Source organism: Capsicum annuum, chromosome 11, assembly GCF_002878395.1.
Source record: "Capsicum annuum cultivar UCD-10X-F1 chromosome 11, UCD10Xv1.1, whole genome shotgun sequence".
NCBI lineage: Eukaryota > Viridiplantae > Streptophyta > Magnoliopsida > Solanales > Solanaceae > Capsicum > Capsicum annuum.
This window is the reverse complement of record NC_061121.1, coordinates 34,823,493-34,836,005: the sequence shown is the minus strand read 5'-3', so window position 1 is coordinate 34,836,005 and position 12,513 is coordinate 34,823,493. Positions and strand designations below refer to the sequence as shown.

Genomic DNA, 12,513 nt, shown 5'->3' with positions numbered 1-12,513 from the left:
TAGTTAGACCGAACCCCAGAGTAGGGCTACCTACGTATCTTGTCATAACAAGAATCAGGTCAAACATAGTTCAGGAAACATCATTCTCTTGTTTGATTTTAATTTTTGATTGATTTCTTTTTCTTTTTTTTTTCAACTTTTTTTTTCAATTTTTTTTTTTAATTTTCTAACTTTAATTTGATTCCAAAAGAGGGCTACAAAAAAATAAAAGCTCAAAGGGGTAAGCAAAGGTTGATATATTATTCGGATAGTAGAACAAAATGCCTTCATCATTTCAAATCTTTAAAAATGTAAGTACAAAACATACATAACATAATTGTACATGAATATCATACATAATATCTTTTAACTGCATCAGCATTGACCAGCATTCCTTCCATTTTACCTTCTATATTAGTCAAATATAACGCGCCATTAGGTAACACTTTCTTCACCATGAATGGTCCATGCCAATTAGGAGAAAATTTGCCTCTGGCTTCAATCTGATAAGGTAGGATGTGTCATAGTACCAACTGACCAACTTCAAAATGTCAGTGACACACCTTTTTGTTATATGCTCATGTCATTCTCTTCTGGTACAGTTGTCCATGACATACTGATGTCAATATTTTTTCATCTATCAAGCTTAATTGTTCCAAACGAGTCTTGACCCATTGGTCCTTATCAATTTTAACTTCTATAACTACTCGAAGAGATGGAATTTCAATCTCTGCAGGTATAACTGCTTTAGTTCCATACACTAACAAGTAAGGAGTTGCACCAATTGAAGTCCGAACTGTAGTACTATAACCTAACAAAACAAAAGGTAACTTTTCATACCATTGTCGGGAACCCTGCACCATCTTACAGAGTATTTTCTTTAAGTTCTTGTTGGCAGCTTCTACAGCTCCATTCTCTTTTAGACGATAAGGAGTTGAATTTTGATGCATAATCTTAAATTGCTGGCACACTTCTTGCATCATATGACTATTGAGATTCGTAGCATTATCCGTGACAATTATCTTTGGAATGCCTAACCGACAAATGATATTGGAGTGAATAAAATCAACCACCACTTTCTTGGTCACTGACTTGAAAGTCGCTGCTTCCACCCACTTCGTGAAATAATCAATAGATACCAAGGTGAACCTATGTCTATTCGAAGCTTTTGGTTCAATTGGTCCAATTACGTCCAGTCCCTAAGCCATAAAAGGCTATGGAGCAGTCATTGGATGCAACTCAGATGGAGGGGAATGTATCAAGTCTCTATGTACCTGGCATTCATGACATTTACGAATGAAATTGATAGAATCTCGCTTCATGGTGAGCCAATAATAACCTGCTCGGAGTATTTTCTTTGCCAAAACATACCCACTCATGTGTGGTCCACAAATCCCAGATTGTACTTCAGTCATGATTTTTGAAGCTTTTTTTAGCATCTACACACCTTAGAAGTCCCAAATCAAGAGTCCTCTTATACAAAATTCCTCAACTTAGGAAAAATCTACTAGACAAACGTCGAATGGTTCTCTTTTGATTACCATCGGCATGTATATGATATTTTCCAATCTGAATATATTCTTTGATATCATGGAACCACAGCTCCCCATCAAGTTCTTCCTCAACCACATTGCAATATGCATGTTGATCATGAATCTGTATATGCAAAGGGTCAATATAAGTTTTATCGAGATATTGAAGCATCAAAGATAAGGTTGCCAAAGCATCAACAATCTCATTGTGAAATCTGGGAATGTGTTTGAACTTTATTGATACAAATTGTTGAAAAAGATCTTGAAAACAACCTCTATATGGTAAGAGTTTCGAATCACGAGTCTCCCAATCTCCTTGGATCTGGTGGACTAATAAATATGAATCTCCCAATACCAACAGTTCTTGAATCCCTATGTCAATAGCTATTCTCAATCCCAAAATGCAAGCTTTGTATTCTGCCATATTATTGGTACAGTAGAATCAAAGTTGCGCTGTTATAGGATAATATTGTCCTAATTCAGAAATAAGAACTGCTCCTATCCCCACTCTTTTTACATTAATAACTCCATCAAAGAACAACTTCCAGCCTGAATGGCAATCTTCAAAAACAAACTCATCAACATACAATACCTCTTTATTTGAAAAATAAGTCTTCAATGGCTCATACTCCTTATCAATAGGATTTTCAGCCAAATGATCTGCCAAGGCTTGAGCTTTCATTGTAGTTCATGTCACATAAACAATATCAAACTCTGTGAGCAATATCTGCCATTTCGCTAGTCTGCCTGTGGGCATAGGCTTCTAAAAAATATACTTTAAAGGATCCATATGAGAGATAAGGTAAGTAGTATAAGATGACAAGTAATGTTTCAGCTTTTGGGCTACCCAAGTTAAGGCGCAGCACGTCTTCTCAAGAAGAGTGTACTTAGCCTCATAAGTGGTAAAGTTTTTGCTGAGGTAGTAGATGGCTTGTTCTTTTCTGTCCATGACATCATGGCCCAATACACAGCCAAAATAATTGTCTAACATAGACATGTACAATATCAAGGGCATGCCTGGCTCTGGAGGAACCAAAATAGGCGGATTCGACAAGTATCTCTTAATTCTGTCAAATGCCTCTTGAGATTCTTCAGTCCATTCAACTTTAGCATTCTTCTTCAATAACTTGAATATTGGCTCATAGGTTGTTATAAGCTAAACAATGAATCTACTGATATAATTCAACCTTCCAAGTAAGCTTATCACCTCTGTTTTATTTTTTGGTGGAGGCAGATCTTGAATAGCTTTTATTTTTGAAGGATCTAACTTAATGCCACGTCGACTGACTTTAAAACCCAAGAGTTTTCCTAATGGAACTCCAAATACATATTTTGCTGGGTTAAGTTTGAGATCATACCTCCGAAGCCTTCCAAAGAATTTTCTCAAATCTTTGACATGATCAGATTGCTCTCTCGACTTAATGATCACGTCGTCCACATAAACTTCAATTTCTTTGTGCATCATGTCATGAAACATTGTGGTCATTGCCCTTCTTGTAAGTTTCCCCAGCATTCTTTAGTCCAAAAGGCATGACTCTATAACAATATATCCCCCATGGGGTAATAAATGATGTCTTTTCTACATCTTCTGGATCCATAATGATATGGTGATACCCCGCATAACAATCCACAAAAGACTTAAGATCATGTTTGGTACAATTGTTCAACAAAATATGGATATTGGGAAGTGGATATTATCTTTCGGACTCGCCTTATTTAGATCACGATAATCAACACACATCCAAAATTTGTCGTCCTTCTTTGGAACAGGGACAATATTCGCCAACCAAGTAGGATACTGGGCCACTCGAATGACTTTAGCCTTAAGTTTCTTCATGATTTCCTCTTTAATTTTTACACTCATGTCAGTTTTAATCTTTCTTAGCTTCTGCTTGATAGGAGGAAAAATAGGATGAATTGGAAACTTGTGAACTACCAAATCAGTGCTCAAACAGGACATATCATCATAAGACCACGCAAAGATGTCTTTATACTCATGCAAAGCTTCAATTATATCTTTCTTTTGTTATGGTTGAACATGTACACTTATCTTAGTCTCGCTAATATTTTCATGATCTCCTAAATTGATTGCCTCAGTTTCTTCCAAATTAGGATTTGTCTTATTCTCAAACTGTTTGAAATCTTTGCTTATATCCTCAAATGTTTTCTCTTAATCGTATTCAACCTCCTTATTCATTATTTCAAAATTAGATTGGATTTTTAAATCTGGTTGATAATTCTTCATGCATGTCATATCATTAGAATCAGCATAGAAAGAACTGTATGATAGAAAATAAATAAATAAAAATTAGACTAAAAATAAAACGAAGGGAAACTATGCTTTATTAGAAACATAGATAGAAAGAGTTTTAACCTAAAATACCAGATTTAAAGTTCTGAATTACAATCCTAGAATGATTTAAATTACAGGGGTAAAAACAAACAAACTACTAAGATTGTAAGAAAAATAAACAAACTACCAAGACTTCTTTATAATAGAGAGAGGAGTGGCCTCCCAATTGTTAAGCTGGACATCAGGGCTGACAAACTGCACATCTGCATTGCCAGTACCTTTCCCAATTTCAACCATATCAGTTTCAATGAACATATTCTAAAAAAGGTCAATCAACTCTGCATCATCATCATTCATTGATTTTGTAGTAGGTAACTTGGAGGATCCAACAACACTGAATTTGATGAAAGACTAGTGAAATGGCGGTATCGGCTTGGTAAGTGACCACAACTTCTTCTTACACTTTTTAGCCTTCTTTATACCTTCAGCAGTAGGCTCGTATCCCAGACCAAAAGTACCAAAGTTCTCATAGAGGTTTACCAGATAAACAATGCCTTGAAAAAACATCCCTATACCTTTTCTTGGTTTCAAACCATACTTCAACATTTCATTCACTACCATAACAAATACAGAGGACAATTGTGGTCTTGTGATGAGATTTCCCTCGAGGATATGCTCAACAGCCACTACCTCAGAAGCTTGATGAATTAGCACATTGGCAGTATCTGCTTTGATGTAGGAAATAGATTAGTCTTTATACATGGATAAGTCTCCTTCACCATGAACAACTATCTCTTGCCTGTCACATTTGAATTTGACCATTTGATACAACGTTGATACGACAACTTTAGCCCTATGAATCCATGGCCTTCCCAATAACATATTATATGAAGCATCAATGTTCAACACTTGAAAATCCATAGCAAAATCTATAGGCCCAATTGTCAATATGAGTTCTATTTTACCAAGGGCATAAATTTTTGATCCGTCAAAACCCTTGAAGTATACATTGTTAGGTAAAATTCTCTCCACATTAACATTTAACTTTTGGAAAGTTGATATAGAAAAAATGTTAGCACCTGATCCTCCATCAATTAACACTCGAGTGACGATGGAGTGTCATATTTTACAGTAATATAGAGACCCTTATTATGTCCAGTACCTTTCACAGGCAATTCATCGTCTGAGAAAGTAATCTTATTTGCTTCAAGGATCCTTTCAACAACTTTTTCCAGTTGATTCACTTTAATCTCACTAGGAACACATGCTTCGTTAATAATCTTCATTATAGCCTTGCGGTGTTCTTCTGAATGTATCAATAAAGACAAGAAAGAAATCTGTGCTGGTGTCTTCTTCAACTATTCTATAACAGAATATTCTGACAATTTCATTTTCCTTAAAAATTCTTCAGCTTCCTCATTAGTAATAGGTTTTTTGAATGTCATTCGTTCTTCACCGCCTTGTTTATTCTTTCTTATCTCTACTGGAGCATAACATCTTCCAGATCGAGTTAATCCCCCCCACTTCATCTACATTGTCAGTCACTTTTTCCCCTTGTGCATCACCACAACGCGATCATAATTCTAAGGGACTGCCTTGGTATCAACCATAGGCAGCTGTGACACTGGTTTAATAACAATAGGAGCTACAGGAGCTTCTTTTATGATTAAGAGAGGCTTATTGGATCTTCCGAGAATAATGAGTTTCGGCTTTATTTGACTTGACCTAATATTTTTTGAAATCTCTTTCCCCATAATCAAGGGAGCATTCGATGATTTGGGTTTTGCTATCACTACCTCCGCTTCTACAGATTTTTCTTTTGTCAAATCTACAGCATTTGCTAATTTTTCTGAATCAGTTTTAATTTTAATGATCGTCTTAAAGGAAATCATAGCATCTTCCCCACTGAGTATCACTTTGAGCATGTTTGTTTCATTATGATCTGGCAACGGATTTTGATTGACATTTGGAGTGCCTGAACTTTCTACCATAATTTGTTGGGCATTAATCACCTCTTGAATAGCTCTTTTTAGATACCACTATTTCTCTGTGTCGTGCCCTAGGGTATCAGAACAGTATTCATATCTTCTAGAATAGTCCAAATTTTTGGAGGAGGATTCGAGATCCTTCTCTCAATTGGGTTTAGAACATTTATTTTTGTCAGCCTATGAAATAAACTGGTGTAAGATATTCCAATAGGAGTGAAATTATCTTTTACTATATTATCCCTTTTGAATTATGCTCTAGGCCAAAAATTAGACCTCGGAGGGTCTCTTTGAACTTGCGGGGCCATTGGATGATTTTGGATTGCTGGTGCACGCCACTGCGGATAAGAAGGAGCCCGAGCATATAGTTGTGTATTGTAAATAGGATATTGGGGGGATGGAAAGAAATATAATGGATTCTGTACATATGGTTGACACGCACCTCTCCAATTTTGTCGTGGACCTGCCACGACAGTTGCTACATCCTTTTTTCTTTTTTTTTTCTTCGAAACTTCCTGCACCACTTTGAATTGCCTGTGTTGTTGCTTTCAAAGCGGCCTGGCTGATGATCTTTCCTGATTTGATTCTGTTTGCTACCATCTCTCCAACTTTGATAACTTTGGCAAATGTACTTCCAAATGATGGAAATAATTAGGTTCTTGTGCTTGCATAAAAATATCAATCATTTCAAATTCTTTTATTGATGGTCTGACTTTTGAAGCCTGCTCTCTCCATCTGGCGGCATATTCTCGAAAACTTTTGGTCATTTTTTTTTCATGTTGGCAAGCATAGTGCGATCTGACACTATCTCAATGTTATATTGAAATTGTTGAATAAAATCTCGAGCCATGTCATCCCATACATTCCAACGAGAAATGTCTTGATCGATGAACTATTCAGAAGCTATCCCTGTAAGGCTTTCTCCAAAGTAATCCATCAATAATTCTTCTTTTCCTCCTGCTCCCCTTAATTGATTGCAAAACTTTTTCAAAAAAGCTACAGGATCGCCGTGTCCTTCATATTTGTCAAATTTTGGCATTTTGAACCCTATCGGCAAATAGACATCAGGAAACATACATAAGTCCTTGTATGAAAACTTTTTGGTCCACCTAATCCTTGCATATTTCTCATACTCTGCTCTAGACTTCTATCTTTTCTAGCCATCTCCTCCTGTTCCTCATTCTTGGCAATCTTCTCAATCACGATAGGTGTATCATGTTGATAAACATGATAAGGTGGATTTTGGGATTTGAAAGTCATTTTAGGAGGATATAACATATCATGATTTGGTTTTCCCATATTTTTCAGTAGTGTCGTTTGAGTACCCGCAATAACTGGTGCTACAGAAGTAAAAAGTGGGTTATTTGCGACAGATGGATTTGGTGGGCGCATGGTAGAAGTACCAGCAACTCCAGAAATATTAGCAAATAGGCCAAATCCTGGTGGGTAAAATGGATCACTAGTTTGAGATGGGTCAGAATTTGGGTCATTTGAAGTTGAAAGTCCAGGGATTGAAGAATGCGAGGCTTGTCCATTCAACCAAGCTTGGTACATCTCCACCATCTGTTGTTTTAATGACTTTATTTCTTCCATTGATGCTACTTCCTGTGAAATCAACTGATTCTGCTCTTCTTTACTATCAGACCCTATACCTTCTCTGTGGGTCATTTTTCTTTTACCCTTGTATCTGGTGGTATACGGATGTGATGCCAGTTTAAACCACAAACCAACCACCAATAACTTTATCTTTCTGTGACCAAGTAGAAAACGGGTAAGTGTTATATATTTAACACATTATAATGCCACGTTATATGTCATGCTTCTATATGCATTTTCCAACCTATCATAGAAGGCTTTGTGTTTCATCCCGGCTTTTTAGGCGTATTTTTTTCAAAAATTATGATCGAACCCTTTGGAGGGTTTCCTACGTATCATGCCAGGACATGAATCAGATCTTACATAGTTCAGGAGGAATTTAACAAAATTGTTTTGTCTTTTTTTTTATTATTGTTGAATAAAATAAATGAAGTAAGTGAAGTAAAACATATGTAATATATATATAGAAATAAACAATCAACTTTATTACATTCTATAATATAAATACGACAAAATAACTGACCCAAATCCTAAAATAAAACCTACTAACTGACATCTAAAAACTAAAAGACATAATATCTAAACAAGAAGTTTTAAAACTGAAAATGAAAAACTATGAAAAAGAAAACAATGATCCATTCAAGGAGACTTTGGTTTAATATGTCCTCCAAAACTCAAATATATGTCCTCCAATAAAGTAGTGAGTCGCTGTGCGAAAGCTGGTACTTGTGCCAAAAAGTCCTCGCAATCCAACTGCTGATAATCCGAACCCATTCTGGCAGTATCCTGTGCTACACGGTGGACCTTTCCTTGAAGGGAACTGAAGGCCTGATCCCATTCCTGGGCCTGTCAATCTCAAAAATCAACCATCTTTCTTTCACATTGTTCACGAGCAGAAGCAACCTCTAACTGTTCGCGCAATATTTCTCTTTCATGGATCCATTGAGATCTCTCTCGATCAAATTCTTCTTGCATGTTCAGCTCAACTTTTTGCAACTGTTTTCAGCAAGATGTGGCAAGTTCTGCAATATGTGACCCCCTAGTGGTAGCAAGTTTGATTTATCCCCGAAGTGCAACCTCAATATCTACTAACTTAGCTTTCTCTTCAGCAAATTCCCTTTGTTGTTCGTCTATTTTTGCCCTGGCATGCTCTAATTTTGCTCTCAAAACTTGGTTTGCTTCATGATGTTCTCACATGGCTCTTTTAATTCCTATCCTGATTGCAGCTTCCTGATTTATAGGTCCCTTAACCGATCTTTCTGGTCTGACTAGCGGACTCGACTCTTCTTCAAACCACTCACGGTAATCTGGGTGCACTTATCTTTTCTCACGCTCTATGATCATTGTTTTAATCCCCATAATACGGCAACTCTCCCAAATCTGCTGGGCCAAATCTTCTGGAAGTGGAATCTCTGGTCTGACCTCAAATACAAACTCAGTCATGTTTTTCGTTATGGGAATTATTTGATGCCTGCCTAGATGACGTAGAACCCTTAATAGAACATATGGTTGAACATCTCTAATACCAATTAATAACAAGAACGGATGAATGACAAAACTATGTATGACTTGCCTCCAAAGGAACCAATGGAGATTCCAAGTGATTTTATCCGCTGTCAAAAAACGAAAAAGTTTAACCCAATCTCTAATTTCTTTTGGACATTTATATTTCTCCATCCTTTCCTCTTAATTGTTGATGCAATTAAATCTCTCGGGATTGATCCTTGTCAATGTAAGACGTTGATAAAGATGCTCTACAATCCACATCTGTAACAAGATATTACATCCCTCAAAAAAACTCTTTCCCTTCTAACAAACAGTCAGAGAACAGTAAATATCAGATAGGATTATTGGTACCATAGTGTAATCTTTCTTAATCAGTATCTGTACCACTCCCACTAAACTAATATTAATTTTTTCTTCTCTTCTTGGGAAGACCATAGTGCCTAAAAAGGCTACCATGAATGCAAATCGTCTGTGAATTTTCCAAGCCTCAAAACTTCCCTTATTACAAAGTTGTTTACCATACTTTTGAAACCCCTCTTGCTTTCCATATCTGTCATACAAAAACTGCAAGAAAACCGAATCTTTTTCATTGATTCTTCATTTGTATGTCGTATGTTCATGAGCTTGCAAAATCTATTTATCAAAATAAGTCTGGGGGCTATAAGTTTCTTCCGATGCATATCCCCATATCCAACATAACCCGCTATCTCCTCTAAAGTTGGTGTTAACTTAAAATCTGAAAAGCGGAATACATTATTTCTCGGGTCCAAAAAATTCAGTAATGCAACAATCACTTCCCTATTAGGGTTGATTCTCATGATACTCATAAAAAAATCCAAATACTTATGTATCTCGCCATAATCTAATGTATCCATTGCATTCCACCATAACCAAAGATGTAGAGGGATTTCATCAACAACCTGAAGTGGTACACTCCTATCCCTCTTTTTGTTTTGACGCTTTCCACGAACCGAAGGAGACATTTTATACCTATTGATTAGGACGTGAGATTAATAAATGTCTAGACTTAGGCAGAACTTAATTTATTAATTTTGAAAGAATTTAATCTTGACTCGTGACAATAACCAGATTTTGAGTTTTCAGTTCTTCTAAGTTTAAGCCTAATAGGGATAGGTGTCTAGACTGTCTTACTCGAGCGGACACTCAAGCCAGAGAGGGACAACCTGGTCGATTATAGGGCAACACTGCCTTCGTTGTCGATCCGAACCCCGCCTAGCATGTGTGACTATATCCTTCACCAGGTGCCTTGACACTCCGCCTATCTCAAAAAGAAGGTGGGATGCATATGCTGCGTTCTCTCTATCCTATTTCAGAGATTCAGAAGGGGTACGCAAGAGAAGACAATATATAATATAGTTCAAATAATATCAAAGCAGAAAGTGAGCAACAAGTAGCACATAAGGCCAACAAACACAATATCAAAATAATTAAAGCAAGTAAAAACCAATATCCAAAGCTCGAATTATAATCAATCCCTAGTGGAGTCGCCAGAGATGTCACACCCCTTTTTCTCGCTCGAGGGAGCCGAGTCGAAGGGTTTGTCCAATTAAAGTGGCAGTATTGAATAGGAATTATTTTATTTACAGAGTCGCCACTTGGAATTGAGTTATGGTGTTCCAAGTCACCTTATTAAATCCCTAATCAAAAGGAAATGACTCTTATTATGGTCTGCGAAAATAGAAGTTCGAGAAAGGAATTCTGTTGACCGAGGGGAAGGTGTAAGGCACTCCTCGAGTCCCGTGGTTCTAGCACGGTCGTTTTATTGACTTATCTTAACTTAAATTATTTTAATAAATTATGTTATGGCCTAAAATCGCTCATTTTTAATGTTTAAAATTATTTTTAAAAATCTTTTAATTGATGAAAAGTTATTTTTTATGAAAATATTTGTCAAAGTGTATTTTTATATCTTTGAATTTAAAATATCTCAAAAGATGTGTATGCCACATTCTTAATTGAGACGAACAAATTAATATATAAGATTAAAATTTGTTTTAATATTAAAAACATTGATATAAAATTTTTATAACTCAGAACAATTTTTTATTTGAAATGCTACTTTATCTTACCAATATATTAAAGCAAGATTCAATTAAAATAATTAATTAATTTAAAAACTAAATTCTTTTTATAACAATGAAAAAAATTATAATAAAATAATAAAATAAACAATCTATTCTTACTATTTTGGACATAATCATACAACAGTACCAGTTTTCAATATAAAATGTTAAATAATATTCCCTAAAACAAACAACTGCTCAACTAATCAACCTAATTCTATAAGAAAATAAAATAGAAATAAACAATATTTGCTCTTCCGCTTTAACTCTCGTCTGTTTTCCATCATAGGGATGCCAGTGACGCTATGATAGAGATGAGAAGGAGAGTAGCTATCTGACGTAAATTTGACCGGACTAAAGCCAGCGATGCTATTTTCCGGTAAATTTTACCATAACAATGACCAAATAATAGTCGTCGTTGGCCGGATCTAATTTTTATTGGCTTTTATTTGGTGAATTTGGATGGATTACCGGGCAGAATGTCTTTATCAGTGAGAAAGAGAGAAGAAGAAGGGGACGACGGCGGTGCAAATAGGCTTCACCGGCCGGTGGTGAAGGTAGGTGGCGGTGGCGATGGTTTCAGGGAGGTTTCCGGCGACATTGGTTCAGTCGAAAGTCGCAGAGTTAGGGAAGAGGAAGACGATGTAGGCGCGGGTGTTTTCGGCTGGTGGGTGGTAGTTGGGTCATTTTTCTGTCAGTTTCCGGAAAGAAACTCGCCGAAAATTCAAAAATATGAATTTCTCTCTTCTTCATTCAATTTTCGATTTTTCCTCTCTACCTCTCGTTATCCTGTCTCATTCTGTGTATAATGTAATTTTCAATATATGGCGTTATTATGTGTGAAGTGTGTGCATTATTCTCTATAATAATATAAAGAAGAAAATAGAGTGTATATGTGATGTATTCACTGATAGTGGCTAATTATTTTTAATGCATGAAGATGCTATCTTTTATAGAATATGTATGCATGTATGTATGATAGATGCATGATGTGTTATTAATGGTGCAATAAATTCCTTTTTTTTAACTTGATATTAACAATTTAGAACATAATATTTTGACATTCGATCATTTGCATATAAATATATATATATATTCTTTTAACGTGAATGCTAAACAATATTCAAAATCACTTTAACATTCAACTTCATACTTTTCACAAAAAAATTTACATTATAAATGGTACAAAATTTGAAATAGAACCTGGTAATGTATTAAGCAAAATTCAAACGTTGTCACCGGAAATCTTGATCCCACTTCAACTTTTCTCTCTCTCTTTTTACTGATCTGCTTTTTTTTTGTTCTGGTTTTTTTATGCATAAAAGTACATTTTTTTACTGGTTGAGAAGTCCTTATATATGAGGACTTTTGGGGGGAATAGTTACTTTAAAGGTGGGGAAAATTATTCATTAGATAAGGGGAGGGTGATTTTAAAATTCAAATTAATTTATAAAAGATAATACTAATAATAAATCAATAAATAAATGATATAATAAATATAAAAATGATAATTAATTAATTTTATATTTAATAAAAAT

The 12,513-nt window shown here is 35.5% G+C and overlaps 1 protein-coding gene across 1 annotated transcript; it reads right to left on the bottom strand.

Moving 5' to 3' along the window:
* Window positions 1-557: 557 nt before the first annotated feature.
* LOC124888821 lies at window positions 558-2,193 on the bottom strand. The gene is made up of 2 exons (XM_047400109.1): window positions 2,029-2,193; window positions 558-1,178 (listed from the first exon to the last, which is right to left on the bottom strand). Exons 1-2 carry the CDS (start codon window positions 2,191-2,193, stop codon window positions 558-560), a joined length of 786 nt encoding a protein of 261 aa, XP_047256065.1.
* Window positions 2,194-12,513: the final 10,320 nt, after the last annotated feature.